Source organism: Chiloscyllium punctatum, chromosome 1 (assembly GCF_047496795.1).
Source record: "Chiloscyllium punctatum isolate Juve2018m chromosome 1, sChiPun1.3, whole genome shotgun sequence".
Classification (NCBI taxonomy): domain Eukaryota; kingdom Metazoa; phylum Chordata; class Chondrichthyes; order Orectolobiformes; family Hemiscylliidae; genus Chiloscyllium; species Chiloscyllium punctatum.
This window is the reverse complement of record NC_092739.1, coordinates 106,683,708-106,704,514: the sequence shown is the minus strand read 5'-3', so window position 1 is coordinate 106,704,514 and position 20,807 is coordinate 106,683,708. Positions and strand designations below refer to the sequence as shown.

At 38.1% G+C, this 20,807-nt stretch overlaps 1 protein-coding gene across 2 annotated transcripts in view; it reads left to right on the top strand.

The window, feature by feature from the left end:
• slc14a2 (solute carrier family 14 member 2) overlaps positions 1-20,807 on the top strand; it is a 136,334-nt gene that overhangs the window by 78,504 nt on the left and 37,023 nt on the right. For both annotated transcript variants that reach the window (XM_072571793.1, XM_072571794.1), the window contains 4 exons: positions 4,579-4,686; positions 13,931-14,075; positions 16,516-16,705; positions 19,309-19,437. In XM_072571793.1, coding sequence (XP_072427894.1) covers positions 4,579-4,686; positions 13,931-14,075; positions 16,516-16,705; positions 19,309-19,437 — 572 coding nt within the window. The remainder of the gene's footprint in view (positions 1-4,578; positions 4,687-13,930; positions 14,076-16,515; positions 16,706-19,308; positions 19,438-20,807) is intronic.

Here is a 20,807-nt window from a genome sequence, read left to right as displayed (position 1 = left end):
GGAAAACATTTCAGCCAAACCATTATAGTCACTCTGCTGTGTTCCAGATGTGATTGGATTGGTCCACTACCGGGCTTTAAGCAAAACACATTTTAATCATACACCACAGAAAAAAAGGACTGGCATAACTTTAACTCTATTGAAATACTTAATAAAAGAATATATTATTAAAGTAATAATCATTAACTGTTCCAATATAGCAGCATTGCATAAACACATGCTTGGAAAAGGCAAATTTACCAAAACAGATTGTCTCAAGTGGTACCTCCTGTCCAGGAGAAAGAAACACCAAAATAAACAATCTAGCAAAAAAAAACCTCAAACTTTTAGCTACAGCAGAGAGAGCTGTATCTATCAGTTGCAAACACCCCACTTCAACTTCGACGGAAAGCAGAACTAAAACCTGGGGCTACGTGAGTCTAACTCCACCCACTCATACTTCTGTTGTCTAATTTTTAAAAGAACACTCATGGCGCTCCAAACTGTTTACTCACTGCTTCGGAAGCAGCCATTCTATTTCCAGAGTATTCAAACCCTCTGCAAAAGAAACAACACGGAACAAATCCCTTTTCAAGGCATAATATTGTCACACACCCTGCAAGGTGTCCAAAAAGGTTTCCTGATGTGTAATGCTCAGATCTGTACATAATACTCCATTTGGGACATAACTAGTATCTTACACAGGTTCAGCATAACCCCCTTGTTCTTATACTCCAGGCCACTATTAACAAATGCTAGAACATTGTAGCTTTAAGTACTCTTTCCACCTATCCTGCCTAATAACTAACGTACATACACATTCAGGTCACTCAGCTCCAATGCATCCCTTAGAGTTTATATTATACAGTCTCTCTATGTTCTTTCCATCAAAATATATAACCTCGTGTTTCTCCACATTGCACCTCATCTGCCACCTTTCTGCCCCTTCCACCAATTTGTCAATGCCATTTAACCATTATTCTCTGCTTCCTGTCTCCGCAACAATTTTGTGCTCTAGTTACTACTGTTCCACATATCCATGAACTATAGTTTTTCACAGAAGTCTTCTGTGCAACACAGCATTGAATGCCTTTTGGAAGTCCATGTGTAGTAACAAACAGCGTTACCTTTATCAATCATCACTGTTAACTCCTCACAGAACTTCAGCAAGTTAGCTAAATGTGATTTTCCCTTAGAATATACATCCTGGCTACCCCTACATAAACCGTGAGACTATTAAACATTGTTTCAAGAACTTTCTACATCGCCACAGTTATCTGTAGCTGTTAACCTTTTCCTTACAATTTTTTTTGAACAAAGGAATATATTTTCAATTCTTTAGGTCTCTGTTCAAGAAGGACTGAAAGATTGTGACCATTTCTCTGCAGTTTCCACTCTCACCTCTTTAAATATCTTTGGATGTATTTTACTTGGTCCTAGTGCATTCGGAGTATCAACAGCTGGTTCAAAACCTCTTCCTCATCAGTTCTGAACTCTCCTAGTGACTGAGATTCCTCCTTTGTAACCATGACCTGGGTAACATGTGCTTCCTTAATAGAGGCGGATGAAAAATATTAATTTAACATCTCAGCCATGCTTCCCTGTCTCCATGTGTAAATCCCCTTTTTAGTTCCTAATCAGCCCTACACCTCCAGGTACTGTTTAAATGTGCATGGAAGACCTTGGGATTCACCATTATGTTAACTGTCAGTCTGGGTCTTTTTAATCATCTTTGCAACCTCCCCTGCTACCTTCAATGATTTGTGCAAGTTTTCATCCCCCATCTCCTTGGAACCTCATTTCCTTTAAAGTTGTGACCTTTACTTTATAATATTTCGCTTCATTCTACATCACGTTTCTTACTTCTCTGGTTTAAATTTCATCTGCCACTTACCTGTCCATTCTTAGAATGTTTAGCTCTGTCCTCCTAACAATCCGTCTGGGTTTTCATAACATCCAGAATTTTGGTACTGTGTCCTGTACATCCAGGTCTATGACATCAATGTACACAAAGAAGAACAGTAACCCTATTATCATCCCTTGGAAAACCTCACAATAAAAATAAGATCTAAAAAATCTAATAAGACCAGAGTTTACCTTTCTAAAGTCCAAAAAAGCAACTGTCCTCTGTCACTCAGCAAACTTTACAAATTGTCACTGCCCCTTTTATTACACGGTCTTTAAATTTGCTGGCACATTTTGTTATCTGTCACAGTGGCATTACATCAAAACTTTTCGAAAAATCATGTACACAAATTTTCACATTACCCTTATCAGCTTTCTGTTAAAAGTTTCGTAAGATTGGTTAAGCATATTACCTTTGGACACTTTTTCCAGGTGCTGAATTGTGTTAGTTTTAGTTATTCAATCAGTAATTCTCAGAGCAACTGTGGATTATTGTCTGAAAAAGTTTTCATCTGACTAAGAATAAATTGGTCTGTAGTTGCTGGCCTAATTATTATACCCTTTTGGAACGAAAATTTAATATCTGTGATTTTCCAGACCTCTACAACCACATCAAAGACTGGAAGATTGCTTTCTAAATGGAAGTCATTTTCTCTATGAAGATATTCCCTCCCTCAGAGAATAGTAGTTAGCCTCATTATGGTCAAAATTGCAAACTCTGTGCTCCACAATTTCTGTCCTGCCTTGGATTTAACCATAAGACCAAAAGAAATAGGAACAGAAGTCGTCTGAATAGCCCCTTGAGCCTATTCTATCATTCAATAGGATCATGGGTGATCTGGTATTCCTCATATCCACTATTGTGCATTTTCCCCATAATTCTTGATTCCCCTACTGATCAAGACTTTATCTATCTCAGTTTTAATATACACAAGGACTCTGTCCCCGCAGCTCTCTGTAGCAAAGGGTTCCAAATACTCTCAACTCTAAGAGAAGAAAATCCTCCTCATCTCAGACTTAAATTAGCACCCATTATTCTCAGACAATTCTGTCTTCTCTGAAACTTTCCCATGAGGAGAAACATCCTCTCAGAATATATTCTATGTAGTTAGGGTAACTTACCAAATTTAGGTGTGACCAGGCTTTCTGATACCTCATATCTATCAACTTTTAGTCCATCACGTGTCTAAACCATTGCCTCTGTTACAATTCATCTCGGGCTTCAACTATGTCTTCTGCCTCTACATATAATCAACTTTTGGATTCTTGACTGGCTCCACCTTGCCTGTACTACTCTTTTACTATTTAATTGCCAAGAAAAGATTTCTGGATTCCCTTTTATGTTAATTGCCAGTGTGTTCCTTGACTTTCTCTTTATCTCATTTATTTCCTTTTAGATAATCCCTCTAAAGCTAGCTTTAAATCTCACTTCATTATCAAACTGACATCTGTTTATTACACACTTAATCTATTTTATTTTGCTGTCTATATCTTTTGTCATTAGCGAATTATTTGCTCTTTAAAAGCATACCATTATTCTGTTGTGGTTTTGCCTGCTAACTTTTGATGATCAGGGTCTGATATGTTCTTAACCAGTTGAAATTGACTGTCTTCCAATTTCTACAGCTAACATATAACATAATTCCCTAAATGGTGCCCTATTGATTCTTGGTCCACTTCACCCAACTCATTCCGAATAATCAAACCCAATAGTCTTCCTTCATTGGTGGACCTGAAACTCTTCTATCAGTTATAATTTTGTCGTTTCTTGTCTGCAATAGAAAGAATGATTTGTATCATAATGATAATTTGAGGCCATTTCCCCATGCATGATCCCTCCTCACCTCCCCCCCAAACCCCACCCCTGCATCCCCTACCCACCACCACCACTACCGCCACCATCATCATCCCTAAATGGTTCTGCTTTTAGATTGACAAAGTGATATCTGATTTGCTACATACATTGCATCAATTCAGCCAACTGTTATGCTTCTGGAACTGAGCTGTGCAAACCTAACACTGTAGTAAATCATTTCTTTCAGTAACTTTTATAAGTAATCTATTGATTAATAAAGAAGTGAAATATTTGCTCACATGCTTAAAATATTATGTCAGACGCGATAACACATTCATTAACAAAATTGTTAAAGCCAGGGCTGTTGCCTTGATTGGAATTTGTTTGAATTCTTTTGTGCATATTGAAAGAAAGATTTTTCTCACAATGACAAATTAAGACACCTTGTCCTCTTCCCACCCACACAGCATTACCGCCTCTACCCACATTCTCTGAATGGCTTTGTTTCTAGATTGACGAAGTAATCATATTTAATATGTCACAAAATTATATCAATTCAACATACTGGTTGTCCTAACTGCAGTTAGAGTAAATCGTTGATGTTGGTAATGGTTTTATTAAAAAATTATGATTTTATTTTTGGAAAAGTGAAGCTATAGCAAAATAATAAATTTGTACTGATTGATATTCTTTGAATAGGCAACTAAATTAAGACATTGACACATTTTGCCTAGCTACATGCAGTTTTCTATTGAGCTACATATTAAAATTATGCTGTAAATATCCAAGATAAGCTATTTTTGTGTATGTTTGCTATGAATATTGGATTGTTTGATTATACAAAAAACTTCAAAAACATTTGAACAAACTTACATATTTCAGTAAATGTTTTTGTTCAGGAAATATTTCCATTCATGGATCATCAGAGAACAGAAATCATACAGGAGGAAACAATAATTAAACAGAGTGATATCAGAACAGATATCTGTGAAGGAATTGGCTCAAAGGTATGAAAATATATTGACCATTTATTTTCAATGCAGGTCAGGTCAAAAATTTTGCGAATGATTGTGGACGTGAGGAAGGTCACAGATTCACGTATAAGAGACTAGCAAGATACTATTAATGATTTATGCATGCTCTTATCATATTGAACAAGTTCTTCCTGTACCTTAGTAATGTTCACCAGTTAAGTTCCAGATGGCTTGAATACAGGTGGCTAGCAACAGGACATGACAAACACAAGTGATGCTTGAGAATGTTAGCAACAGTTATAAATAATTCATGGCCATCTTCACTACAATCCATAACTTTGTGCACTCATAGCATTTCTCATCATTTTGAAAAAAAAATTGAATATTTGATATAATGCAGTTTCCTATGGTCACGGAGTTCTTAGACTGTTATAAAAGTTGAAGTCCCTGTTTCCTGTAGACCTGGTATAAAACTCAATCCTTCAGTATTAATAAACATTATTGGTCTTATTTTGTTCTGCGGCTTCAGGTAGAGTTCCCACAGGTTTTGTATTGCTAAAATTAAATCCTACAAAGCTTCTTTTTTGTTTATGCCAGACATTTCTCTTCCTTCCTCAGTAAAATTTCTTTCAGAACCAAGTAATCCTTATAATGGTGCCAGTGATAACGAACCCACAATAATGTTAGGAATTCCATGATTTCAATCCAGTAATACTAAAATCTTATTTTTCCAAGTTAGGATTGTGTGCAACTTGAAGAGTATCTTGGAAGTTAGAATATTCCCAAAATGTTGCTTTTCTTAACCTTATTGTTATCAGTAGTTGTGTGACTTGATAGTGCTATTGATATAAGTTTGACATTTTCTGACAATGTATTCCCGAGACATTAAATATTGAGGCTTCAGGACACGTGATAAAGTAGGCGCACATTAAATTCAGTAGCAGGGGTTCTGATCTAGTACATGGCACTGAATTTCATGAGTATTCATGGAATTCTGACAGTGTGCAAGCAGGCCATTCAGCCCATCTGGTCCTCACCAACCCTCTGAAGAGCATCCCACCCCCCTGACTATCACCCTGCATTTCCCATGGCTAACCCACCTAATCTACACATCCCTGGACATTATCAGCAACTTAGCATGGCCAATCCACCTGAACTGTACTCCTCTGGACTGTGAGGAAAAGCTGGAGCATTGGCAGGAAATCCACACAGACACTTGGAGAACGTGCTAACTCCACACAGACAGTCGCCCAAAGGTGGAATCGAACCGAGGTCCCTGGCACTGTGAGGCAGCAACGCTAACCACTGAGCAACCATGCCAAGTATTCTTACAGCTGCATTCATTCAGGATATTCCATAAAACTTTAGCCTTTCGTCAAACATACAGATTTATGAACAAGGAGCAGGATGGGCCATTCCACTCCTCAAGCTGCTCCACCATTGAATAGGATTGTGGCGGAGCTGATTATAACATGCACTTTCCTACCTTTTCCCAGCACCCTTTTATCCCCTTGCTTAACAAAAATCAGTCTTACAGCTGCCTTAAAAATATTTAAAGGATCCTGCTTTCACCATCTTTCATAAAGAAAGCTCCAAAAGACTCTCAACCCTTATTTTTAAGCAGTGACTACTAGTTCTGGATTTTCTACAAAAGGAAGATCCTATTCACATTTACCCTGTCAAAGTCCCTCAGGATGTTTCAGTGAGGTCACCTCTTACTCTTCAAAACTCCTATGGACACAAACTTATTCTATACAACCTTTTCAGATGTTAGTGCAGTAAATCTTCTTGGAACGCCCTTCAATATATTTATATTTCCATTTAAATTCAGTGCCAATACTGTGCGCAATACTCCAAATATGACCTCACCAATGCCCTAGATAACTGATGCACAACTTTGCTATGTTCGTATTTGATTCTCCTCACAACAAATAATAACATTATTTAAGCTTTTCCAGCTACTTGCTGTGCTCTGCATACTAACCTTTTTCAATTCATGCACAAAATCCTCAACATTCTTCTACATCTCAGAGCACTCACCATTTAGATAAGATGCTTCTTTTATATTCTGCCTAACAAAATGGATAACTTTGTATTTTCCTATATCATACTCAATTAGTCACATCTTTCCCACCCACTTAGCTACCTAGCACTCTGCAGCCTCCTTATGAACCCTTCACAACTTATGTTCCTATCTATCTTTGTATAATAAATAAATTTGGAAACCATTCCTTCCGCCCTTTGTCCAAGTCATTTATATAAATGGTAAACAATTCAGGTTCAAACACTGATCACTGTGGCACATAACTTGTTACATCTTACCAACCTGAAGAAGAACCAGTTGTGCCTACACTCTGCTACACTGTTAGTCAATCTTCTATCCTTGCCAAAATACTACCCCTAAATCATGAGCTTTAATTTTCTCCAACAACCTTTCATGTGGCACCTTATTAAATAGACACTAGAAATTTAAGTACAATACATCTACTGGTTCCTCTTTATCCACAGTACATGTTATCTCCTCAAAGAACTCCAACAGATTAGTCACAAAATCCTGTTGACTCTATCCAAGTAGCTTAAAGCAAGCTAAGTGCCTTACTACAGTTTCTTTAATAATATCATCTAACATTTTACCTATGATAGATGTTAAGCTGACTATCCTGTAGTTTCCTACTTTCTATCCCCTTCACTTTTTGAATAAAGAAGCCACATGTGGAATATTCCAATCTAATAGGATCTTTCCTGAATCTAGCAAGCTTGGGAACGTTGATGCCAATGTTTCAACTATCTCACTAGCCACTTCTTTAAGAGCCAATAATGAGCTTCCTCAGGGTCTCGGCACTTGTCAATCTATATCTGCTTCTCTGGTGATTGTGTTTTTTCTTGCATCCTCTGAACTGAAGACTAAAGCAAAATGTTCATTGGACTCACATGCCTTCTTATTTTCCATTACGAATTCTCTCGATTCACTTTCTGAAGGAACGGTGCTCACTTTGTTAATTCTTTTTTTAAAAAAACATTTATACAGACTCTTACTATCTGTTTGCATATTTCTGGTTAACTTTCTCTCAGGCAAATGTTTCCCTCCTTGCTTACTTTTATGGTCAATCCTTGCTTTTTTTAACAAAAAACATCTGCTCAATCTTCTGTGTCTTTATTCAATTATAGGCTTTTTCTTTGTATTTGATGCTATTTTTAACTTTTCTGGCTAATCAGAGATGATGGGCCTATCCCTTGGAATTTTTGTTATTTGATGCCATGTATCCATTCTGTCATGATTTGGAGATGCCGGTGTTGGACTGCGGTGTACAAAGTTTAAAATCACACAACACCAGGTTATAGTCCAACAGGTTTATTTGGAAGCACTAGCTTTCTTAGCACTGCTCCTTCATCAGGTGGTTGTGGAGTATAAGATCGTAAGACACAGAATTTATTGCAAAGGTCTACAGTGTGATATCACTGAAATTATATATTGAAAAATATCTGGATTGTTTGTTATGTCTCTCATCTTTTACAGAATGGATTACAAAATCTTACATGGATTCATGCAGTTTTTGAGCAAAGTAAAATGTAATTCTGCGAGTACAAATTCACCCAACAGACTTATGTGTGTATGCGTGAATGTATGTGTGTGTGCACGTGTGTGGTGGGGGGAATGGTTATGAGTGTCTGTGAGAGTGTGTGTGTGAGTGTGAGCGTAAAGGGGTATAATTCTGTGATAGGGTGCATGTGTGAGTGTGGGAATGTATGTGTGAGCGTATGAGAGAGGGTCTACATGACTGTATGGTTCTGTGATTCCCCACACCTCCAGTTCTTGCCTTAAAACAACCATCAAACCTCAAATAGATCATTGTTCGTAGCAAACTGCCCAGTTTTCAGGACAACACCATACAATCTTCTGCAAGACATGTCAGAGTATCGAGAGCATTCTGTCTGGATGTATCATTTCCTTGTATGGCAACTGTATCATTCAAGATCGGAGATGGTTAAGAGAGTGGTGAACGCGGCCCAGACAACCACCCATTTACAGAGTCCATCTACCAGGCCCACTGTCAAGGAAAGGCCGCCAGCATTCTCAAAGATCCATCCACCCTAGCAATGTTTTTCTACAACCTCTACCATCAGGGAGAAGGTACAGAAGCCTGAACACACACACCAACTGGTTTCGTAACAGTTTCTACCTTACTGTTGTTCGAATACTGAATGGACTCACAAACTCTTAACATTCGCCTGTACCTGTGTTTTTGTTTTTGCCACTGTTTATCTAACATTTACCATCTGTGCTACTTAACCCGGTGATCTGCCTGTATTGCTCGCAAGACAAAGCTTCTCACTGTGCCTCTGTACATGTGACAGTAAATTCAATTAAATTCCTACAGCCCCATACACTCATAACACCTCCCACCCCCCACACACACACCCACATGCACACATACGCATATAAGTTTGTGGGGTGAATTTGTATTTGCAGAATTACATTTTACTTTGCTCTAAAACTACATGAATCCATGCAAGATTCTGTAACTCAATTTTTTGGATTACAATCAGTCTGACCATTGTGGCACAGACAGTCTCACACATGGGCAGCTCCCACCTTACATACCTTATCTGGGCTGACATGACACCAATTGTTAAAGTTCACTTGAGAATTTAATTTTTAAATGTTCTGTGATTTACACATGAAAGAACTGAAACCAGCATGTTCATTCTAAAACAATGAGAGACTTAACAAATAATCCAGGTCTTTTTCAATATATAATTTCAGTTACATCACACTGTAAACTTTTGCTATAAATTCTGTGCCTTATGATCTTATACTCCACAACCCCCTGATGAAGGAGTAGTGCTCTGAAAGCTAATGTTTCCAAATAAATCTGTTGGACTATAACTTGGTGTTGTGTGATTTTAAACTATCTATTCTGTGTATTCAGCATACCTTAAATGTCAGCCATTTCATCTCGATTGACCCAGTTTTCAACTTAATTTGCCAGCTCACTTTCATACTCTGCTTTCTTACTCACATAAGTACCCCTTACTTAAATTTTAAAATTTTCTTATTCTCAGACTGAATTCCCTATCCCTCAAACAGAATTCAAAATTGAATACTTACAATGGTCACTGCTACCCAGTGGAGTCTTCACTATAAAATCATTCATCGAGGTTTAAAGCGCTGATCTAGTAAAGACTGCTCTCTGTTTGGCTCCAAATATGTTATTGTCACAAATTGACAAAGAAACATTCGATGAGATTATCATCAAGACTACCTGGAACTACCTGATTTTCCACTCAATATGTAACTTAAAATCTTCCACGATTATCTCTGAGCTTTTCTGACAAGGTCCCATTATTACTTCCTTTGTGCTCTATCCTATCTTGTGGTTATTGTTAGGTCCCTGTGCCCCACTTCCACAATGACTTCCCATTTTTATCCTTTCTCATCTGTGCCCAAACATCTGGTTTTTGAATTTAGGTCATTCCTTTCTATTGTCCCAATAACTTGATGAAATAATAGAGCCACCTTTTCCCAGTTTCCCATAACTTCCATATGTTGCTGCTTATGCTGTTTAATGTACAAGTTGTTCTGTCTGTTAGCTTCACCAGATCAACACCCCATTTTTAGGTGTGCTTGGTGCTCCTTCTGGCACACCCTCCTGCACTCTTCATTGAAGCATGGTTGATGGTAATGATTGAGTGGGGATATGTCAGGCCACGAGGTTATGATCGTGCCAGGGTACAATTCTGCAGCTGTTGATGGCCCACTGCTCCTCATGGACATACTGTCCTGAGTACTGGATCTGTTCATAGTTTGTCCCATTTAGCACGGTGATAGTGTCACACAACACAATGGAGGTTATTCTTAGGCAAGATTTCAGCTCCACAAGGACTGTGCAGTGGACACCCTTTCCAATACTGTCATGGACAGATGCATCTGCAGCTGGCAGATTGGTAAGGATGAGACCAAGTATATTACTTCCTCACCAAGGAAGACCAAGTCCAGCAGTCCTTTAGAATCCGACTACTTCAATCAGTAGTGTTGCTGCCAAACCACCCATGTTGGTGGACACTGAAATTGCCCACACAGAGTACATTTTGTACCCTTGCCACCCTCAGTGTTTCCTCTAAGTGTTGTTCAACATGGAGGAGTACTAATTTGTCAGCAGGAGGAGGTTGGTAGATGATTTCCTTGGAAGTTAGCAGGATTCTTCCTTATCCATGTTTAATCTGAAGCCATGAGACTTCATGAGGTCCAGAATCAATACTGAATACTCCCAGGGCAACTCTCTCCTGACTGCATTGCCATCTCAGCTTGGTTTGTCCTCCAGTGAGACAGAGATGGCAATGGTGGTAACTGGGCCACTGTCTATAAGATATAATTCCATGAGTATGACTATGAGTGATAGCTCTTCCAGAGGTTAGTAAGAAGGATTTTGCAAGATTGACAGGGCTGTTTCTTCCATTGTCTTTTCTGACGTCAGATTCTGGGAACCTAAACCAGTGATTGTCATCAGATTGGCTGGAATATGCATCGAGGCAAAAGTGAGGACTGCAGATGCTGGAAACCAGAGTTTAGACCAGAGTGGTGCTGGAAAAGCACAGCAAGTCAGGCAGCATCCAAGGAGCAGGAAAATTGACGCTTCAGGCAAAAGTCCTTCATCAGCAATAGCTTTTCCTATTCCTGATGAAGGGCTTTTGCCCGAAACGTCAATTTTCCTGCTCCTCGGATGCTGCCTGACCTGCTGTGCTTTTCCAGCACCACTCTGATCTAAACTCTAAAATATGCATCTGCCAAGTGATTTTTCACTTTAGTCAGGAAATTGCCAGATCTGAGACTTTCCAAAATTATACTGTGATAAATTTGTTATGTGTGTAAAAGAGATTACTGCCAAATTTCCAGTGATGTTGTGTTATTCCTGTGATAGGAATTCAAAGATAGCTCAGGATTGTTGTTGGACATTTCTCAAGCGCAACTCTCTTGTCTCATTCTGGGACTGATGTCTAGGGTGGAGTATTTGCAAGATTGTTTGGGGAGGCTTTAACCTAAAATGGCAGTGAAATGGGAACTAATGCAAAGAGTTGGAGGAAGGCGACTTAAGGACAAGAACAAAAAACAGAAATAGGAATTTTTTAAAATGATAGGCAAGGAAATCAAAGGCCAGGATCAAACAGGGCCATCGTAGATTAATATTGTTACTTAAAGATGTGACAGTGGAGTGGCAAGAGTAAACATCCAAAGAGTATATGGATGATCTGGAACATTGTTCATTCCTATCTGGTGCAAAATAAAACAAGAAAGTTGGCCAAACCAGGACTTATGAGGAAAATTAGCAGTAATATTAGATCCAAGGAAGTGGGACACAAATTGGCTGGGAAAAAACAACAGACCTGAGAAGGGGAGCAGTTTAGAATTTTGTAGAGGAAGACAAAGGGATTGATTAAGAAAGGAAAATAAAGTGATAGTGTAAACTTGCAGGGAACATAAAAAGTGACTAAAACTTTCTATGGGTATGATTAGAGAAAAAGATTGATAAAGACCTGTTATGGACCAGGCCAGACCCCCACAAAAAATATCAAGAAATTAACCTGGACCCTAACTTTGCCAGTTGTTTGAAGCAGGTGTAGAGTGGATATTCCCTCCTAGTCTCTCTGACAAATGGAAATACCTTCCCAACATCTACTCTGTCCAGGCTCTTCAGTATTCTACATGTTTCAATTAGACCCCTCCTCATCCTTCTCAACTCCATCAAGTATAAACACAGAGACCTCAAACGTTCCTCATATATTAAGATTTCCATTGCTGGGACTGTTCTTGTGAATGTCCTCTGAACACACTCCAGGGCCAGTACATCCTTCCTGAGATATGGGTCCCAAAACTACACACAATACTCCAAATGTGGAGTCCTCTGGGACATCTCCTGTGAATAAAGAGGATACAAAGATTTCATGCAAGGCCCCAGCAATTTCCTTACCTGCCTCCCTCAGTGTTCTGGGGTAGATTCCATCAGGTTCTGGGAACTTGTCTATCTTTTCAAAACATCCAACACCTATTTTCTTTATTGCCTTGTCCTAGAATATCAACAAACCCCTGTTTAAAATGACCATCCACCATGTCCTTCACCTTTGTGAATACTGATGCAAAGCATTTGATAAGGATCTCACCTACATTCTCCAATGCATAAATTATCTCCTTTATCCTTGAGTGGCCCTCTCCTTTCCCTAGCTATATAAATTATAATATAAAGGGATCAAAAGGTATGGGGAGAAAGCAATAACAGGCTATTGAATTAGATGATCAGCTTTGATCATATTGAATGGTACAGCAGGCTCAAAGAGCCGAATGGCCTATGCCTGCCCCTATGTTCTATATTCTATGTAGGAATGTTATGAGTATGTCATAATTTAGGCCAACAATTTAGCCAACATCACCAAAGTAATCTATCTGGCCATTAGTCTCATTGATATTTGTAGAACCTATTTTCAAGCTAAATTACTCTGTATTAAAAATACAATCAGGTGAAGTGAAAAATTGTCCATTTTGCCTCTCTGCTGAAGACTGCTTTTCTCCTTTTGTGATCAAATTGATTGTTTGCACACATTATCATGGCAACTGTACTTTAAAAGCACTTTAGAATGTTTTGAGGACATGAACAATTCTCTTATGGATGCAAGTTCTTCTTTATTTCTCAGGAAAAATCGATTACTGAGGTGATGGCTTGAATCTGCTGAGTACTTTATCTTAACCAACAGGTGAAGATTTCTGCTGAGCTATCAGACACTTGGAGTTAAAGCCAACATTTCCTTGGTTCCAAGGCCACAGTAACTTTCCATTGACCCAAATTACCAATTACAGTAATTTTTCATAAGTAATTTATTGATCGATAACAAAGTTAAATATTTCATCACATGCACAGAATACCCTAGGCAGTGCAATTATGAACTCATTAAACAAAATAGTTCAAACCAGTAATATAGTTTTGATTATAATCTGCTGTCAAATTTTGCATACGTGACTTCTACTACATAAAAGCATTGGCCCTTTCCTTGAGGATTACTTTAACCAGTGAAAAAAGGAATGTTTTGAATTTGTGAATCTGAAGCTGCACAGGTCTGTGGAGCTTAGCATCTGAGGTTGCATTTAAAGGCCACTAACCTAGAGTGATTTGAATCAGATTTATTTTTGTTATGTAGAAAATACTTGTACAGTTAACAAATTATTATCATGCTTTTGTTTGTATCTTCATGTTAAACATGTAGCTTGATTTTGTTTTAATTCTGTGAGGAACAGGATCCATCCATGGAGAAGAAGCAAACAGCAATGATCGAAAATGTATCTACTCTGCATTCAGATAAACGCAAAGAAATCTTTTTGCAAAGAATTAGCTACTTGTCTGGTGATATGAGAGAATTTGGTTACTGGATGAAAGGTAAGTTAACATTTGGAAAGATGGTTTCATTGAAGGTTATCAATGTTGTCGGAAAATAATTTTCAATAGCCAGTGGATGAAGGAATATAGAGATTTGCCCCAAGGCTGTTTAGTTAGAACAAGGTTAAGAGTGATCGTGATGAATACATTAGATGCTTTTGAACGTTATGTAACATGAACTCATTCCCTGATCTATTGAGAATTATAAATGTGTGGCCAAGGATAAAGTGGCAAATAAACTACAAAGGATGAATGTTTGATAAGTCTACTGCTTTGCTTAAGAACAGGAACACATGTCAATTCTTTTCTGCCAAAGTGGAAATGATTTGGTTAGAATCAAGAATAAGCAGGTTGCATATGATGTGTGGAAAGAAGGCACTTGATGAATGAAATAGCTTTTTGAAATGCACCCTTTCATGTGGTATGGGGATAACAGGTATAAACGAATGGTTGGCTAGTAGAAAATAAAGGCTATGCATAAATGGCTCTTTGATTTGCAAGATGTGAAATTGGAGTCCTCCATTGGTGTGTGCTGGAGCCTCAACTTTTACAACTTGCATCAATGACTTAGAAGAGGGGAGTGAAAGCATGATAGCTGAACCTGGAGACTGTATTAAGATAAATAGGAAAGTTTGTTGTGAAGAAGACACAAAGTGTTTTCAGGAAGATATAGATCAGTTGAGTCAGTGGGCGAACATGTGACACATGGAGTTTAATGTGAGAGAATGTGAAGATGTTCATTTTGGCAGGAAGAATGAGAAAACAACAAAGAACAATTGCAGAAATCCAAAAATGCAGATATTTAATTATTTCAGTGCACAAATCACAAAAAAAGTTTTTTATGCAGATAAAATGTGTAATCAAAAAGTCAAATGGGTTGCCAACCTTTATTATGAGAGAAACTAAACATAACCATAAGGGGTAATTCTTCAGTTATATAGGACTTTGGTGAGACCACATCCTGAATACTGTGTGCAGATTTGATCTCCTTATTTCAAGGAAGAAGTAAATGTGTTGCAAGCAATTAAGAGATGGTTTTCTGGATTGATATTGAAATAAATTAATTGTCTAAGTAAGCTGAGTTTACTTCCAGTGCAGTTTAGAAGACAATAGTTTTATTCAATAGCTACCACTTCCAGAAACCAGTCATGCCACTGAGCTCTTGCCTCCTTGTGACTGGGAAACATTGATGTTCCATAGAACCTGAGACTCAGTAAATGATAAAATGCACTTGATAGCTGAACACATTTCACTGCTAAACAGCCCCAAATGCTTGACCACTGCTTTATGTGTAAGCACAAACCTATTGCTCAACACCCACATCTCTGGACTATTTGCCATGGTCAGTAATGGCAGGAAGAGATCAGGATTCCTTGCTTCTATTTTATCATTCCTACAAGGCCAGTTGCCATGCAACAAGTAAAGCATTTAGCCTTGGTGCTGGGATATAAGGTGAGATTTGCATCTTGGTAGAGCTAGGTTGGCAGACCCCTGAGAGGGGAGAGGGACTTGTATGGAATGATTGGAAAGAACAGTGGACAACACTGGGGCAGAGTTTCATTTTGTGGGGATCTCTGGTTAGAGAGCAGAGTTGCCCAGCAAGTAGTAAAGCCATCCTTCAGCTCAGCATCAAGGCTGACCAGGTTTTATCTGGTGGTTTAGTGAGCACTGTGGGTAAAATCCCTGCAGGGGCAAGTCAAAATCCTCAAATGGACAAAATTGGCTTGTGGGCAATTGGATTGATCAATTCCTCCTGGAGTGTTCATAAAATTATATTAGGGGAGGGTGGGCTTGGGTCAGCCATTCTCCCACCGGCTTTTTAACTGTATCTAAAATCTTTTCCTCTGATCAACAGGCTCCATATATTCTATCATAATTTTAAACATCATTATTGAATTTTCCCACAATCCTCTTTGTTCTCAGAAGAACAGTTCCAGATGCTATTGCAAGAAGGTTTTCTGGGCAATCACAAAAGCAGGACCTGAACTTGGACAGATTGGATATTGCTATTAAGGCCAGCTGTAAGAACATGGCAATGTGCAAACCCCAATAACATGCATCATTGAAATTCAGAATAATTTCATTTAGCATTTACTATAACACTTAGACTTTTTTCTGCACTTAATTGAAAATGCACAGAACCAATTCAACAACAGATTAATACATTATACATAACACAATGTAAATTTACAAAAAGCAATGCCATTGGTGATCCACTTTATAGAAATTAGTTGAAGTGTTTTACGTGCTAAGTGTTTGTCTCTGAATAATAAAGTTACTGTATCATCTAACTTCAGGGGTAAGGTTTTATCTGTAAATTGTATGGCACCTTCTAAAATCTGCAAAAATCTATGAACCTGTTGTTCCATTATTTGTTTGGGAAGCAGATAAAAGTCATATTCTTTAACAGCTGTATAATTTCATTCTGACAACATTGCAGAAAAAAACATCATTTTTCAACTTATTGACTGGAACCTCCGTGGAATTGCTCAGGTGATGTTTGTCAACAACCCACTCAGTGGGATTATTATTTTGGCGGGACTGATTGTACAAAATCGATGGTGGGCACTAAATGGCTTCATTGGAACAGTGTTCTCAACTGTGGCAGCAATTTTGCTCAGTCAGAACAGGTAACCATGTCTTCATTTAAAAAGATTTCTTTTAAAAATTGATCAAAATAACTTAAACTGAGCAATTAGCTACTATTTATAAAAATTCAGTAACTACTGGACACAGTCTGGAAATGGTCAATGTTATGAACAAGCTCTGGGTGAAATTTCACAGTTGATTTTGGATCCAGACAGGATACGCCAAATCATAAAGTTCCCTGGTGAGGAAGGTTGAACTGGCTCCCACTTGTTATTCACCCACCCACTCAGTTGGTGGCAACAAGGATAATTTGAACAGTATCACTTCCTTTGTGGAAAACCTCTCACAAACTCAAATGACCTTATGGTTTAATCTTGAATTAACAATATGCATGAGTTAATTAAAGACTAAACGTAAGTAGAGATGGTAAGTCAACATGCAGACACAGTGTAGAAATAAGTGAACGCAAAAAGATCAAAGTTAAGAAAAAGATAAGTCTCTAAATTGTTTACGAAGACCATATAAACAATGTTACAGCTGTTATTGGCAGCCACCAATAGCATTCACGTTGAACAATTGAGCGGTTAATTTCAAAATTCTTGAAAAGGCATGTTGTCAAAAATTATGCTGTCCTAATCCTTTCAATAGTGAAGGATAAAATGGGGCCCATAAAGACCAAGAAGAGTATGCTGCCTACAGAAGCAAAAGGTATGGCAGAGGTATTAAATGAGTGCTTTGCTTCTGTCTTTATCAAATTAGGAAATGTGAGTGTTGAGCAACTGAACACTATAGTTTTTAATAAAGAGGATGTGCTAAAAAGGCTGTCAGTACTCCACGTAGGGCAGTCGCCAGCTGGGGTGCATCCAAAATTGCTGAGTGAGGTAAGGAAGCAAATTGCAAGACCATTATCAGAAATCTTCCTGACCTCTTTGAACATAGGATCAGTCCTTGGGGGCTGGAGGATTGCAAATGTGATGCCGTTGTTTAGGAAAGAGACAAAGGATAACCCAGGAAACTACAAACCTGCCAGCTTAACATCAATAGTGGGAAATCTGATGGAGGCCATAATAAGGGATAAGATAATTATACACATTTTTTTTAAGTTCATACTAAGCAGTCATCATGGCTTTGTCAAGGGCAGCTCTAGTCTGATTAATTTAATTCAGTTCCTTCACAAAATGACTCAGGCAATGGATGAGGGTAGTGCTGTGGATGTTATGTATTTGGTCTTACAGCAAGCATCCAATACAGCGCCACGTGGCAGGCTGATTATACAATTAGAAACATTTGATTTGTCCTTGGCAGCATGAATTAGAATTTGGCTGTAAGATAAGGAAACAGAGGTTAGGTATAAATGGGCATTTCTCAGACTGGAGGCGAGTTGGAAGTGATGCTCCCCAGGGATTGCTGTTGGGCGTCTTGATTTTGTGATTTCTTGAAACAGTTTGAAGATGTGTATTGAGGGCAAAATTTGCAGATGAAACTAAGCTAGGAAGAATAGCGAATTGTGAATGATTTCAGAGACGCATTGACAAATTGGCCAAATGGGCAGACACCTGGCAGATGAATTTCAGTAATACATTTTGTTAGAAGAAACTTGAAGAGACAATACAGGCTTAACAGTACAACTGTGAAAGAAGTACAGGAGCAGATGGAGCTTGGCATTCAAGTGCATAATTGTCTGAAGGTGGTCAGTCAAGCTGAAATAGTTGTTAAGAAGGTTTATAGGATCATCAGGTTTATAAATACAGGATTAGAGTATAAAAGCAAAGAAGTGATGCTATATCTCTACAAATTATTGGTCAGATGACATTTAGAGTATTAAGTTCAGTTTTAGACACTTTATTTAAGGAAGAATGTTAAAGCCCTGGAAAGAATGTAAAGGAAATTCACTAGAATACTACCAGGAATAAGGGATTGTTGGTACAAGAAAGGATTAGAGAAATTGGTCTAATTCTCCTTAGAGCAGAGAATTAAGAGATGGCTTTATTAAGGTGCTCAAAATTGTAAACAATTTTAAAAGGACAAAGGAAGATATTCTGTTTCTGATGGATAAATAGTCTCCTCATGTAAAATTCTATGATTAGATCATTTTAATGAAACCAAATGAAAAGGAGCACTACATTGAATTCCCGGTGAAGCTTGAAATAGTTTCAGTTCCCAACTGAGATCATAAAAATATATTACACCCTACTTGTTAATAACTAACTGATATGATATGTACTAGGTCACATGGTTTGGGTCATATTCACCCAGAACTAGAGTGTTTGCTCTGCCAAAGTGTTCATGTGCACCAACTCAAAGTTAACCTTCTCAACGCTCAAGATAAATGCTATTTTTAAAAATCTCTTTGATACGTTTTGTTTGCAAGCAACTAATCTTCTTCTTGAATAATACCTGCTAAATTATGATCATTTTCCTTATAATGAATCATTTTCTAATTTGAAGTCAATACTTAATATGGTGCTGTTAATGATTCAGAACAATTCTGTGTTCAGATATTTACCTTTTTATTTTCTAAGTGTATTTGTTTTCCATTACTTTTCCCAAGATCAAAGCAGGCAAAATCTTTTTTGTATATTTAATAAATGTTTGGAAAAGTGTTTAGCTCCAACATGCTACTTTTTCACTTGCAACATTATAGGTCCGCAATTGCAGCAGGGCTTTATGGATACAATGGCACTCTGGTTGGTCTTTTGATGGCTGTGTTTTGTGATAAAGGAGATTGGTATTGGTGGTTAATCGTGGCTGTAATCTTCATGTCAATGATATGGTACGTTAAAAGTCTATTTGTATTCTTACTTAAGCTACACTACAGTAACTATATTCTACATTCAAATGTAGAAATCTTCTAAGTGTGTTTTTCAACTAAATAAATGTCTGTATCATAAGAATTTTAAAAAAATATGGTTACAGGATGGTACATGAATATAAAGGTAAAGATAAAGTCACCATGGTCTTACCAGGCTATAGAACTGTTCTCTCATTAGAGAGAGAAAAGAGAGAGAGAGAGAGAGACAGACAGTTGGTGGTGGTTGAATCTCAGAGTTACTACATCTCAGGAAAGGGGAGAGGTTGAGAAGGAGAGTCCTTTGTGGCAATCTTAATTGTGTAGGGATTGAATCCACACTGTTGGGATCACACTGTATTGTAAACCAGCCAACTGAGCTAACTGACAAGCAATAGGAAGTGTCTAATTCATTTATTCTAACATGTACATACTGAGGTTGAATTATTTAACTGCAGGAACATATTCTGAGAATAAGATTTCATATTATAGTGCACAAATGCCTCAATATATCGTGAAGTAATAAGAGAATCTCACAGCTTTATTATGAAGTGTTTGAGAGTGACATACCTTGACATCAAGTCCACATTCAACCCAATGTGTTTTCAAAGAGCCCTGGCAAAATTGGAATCAATGGTTTTCAGGTACCAAATTCTCCAGTGGTTGGAGTCATACCTAGCACATAAGAAGAAAGTTGTGGTTATTGAAGGTCAGTCATTTCAGCTCCAGGACGTCTCTGCAGGAGGTTCTCAAGGTAGTGTCCTAAGCCCAACTATCTTCAACTGCTTCATCAATGACTTTCCCTCCATCATAAAGTCAGAAGTGGGGATATTCACTGATGATTATACAATGTTCAGCACCATTCAGGACTTCTCAGCCACTGAAGCAGTCCATGTTCAAATGGAACAACACAATATCCAGGCTTGGGCTAACAAGTGATAAATAATATTCCAGGCAATGACTACCTAAGAAAAGAGACAATTTAACCACCACCCCTTGACATTCAATGGTATTACCATCACTGCATCCCTAAAATCAATATCCTGGATGTTCCCATTGACTAGAAACTCAACTGCACTCTCCGCATAAACACAGAGGCTATAAGAGCAGGTCAGAGGCTAGGAATACTGCAGTGAGAACTCACCTCCTCACTTCCAAAAGCCTCTACAAGGCACAAGTCAGGAGTATGATGGAATATTCCCCATTTGCCTGGATGAGTGCAGCCTCTACAACACTCAAGAAGCTTGGCATAATCTAAGACAAAGCAGCCCACTTGATTGGAACCATATCCACAAGCATCCACTCCCCTGTGTATAATTTACAAGACGTACTGCAGAAATTCAGCAAAGATCCTT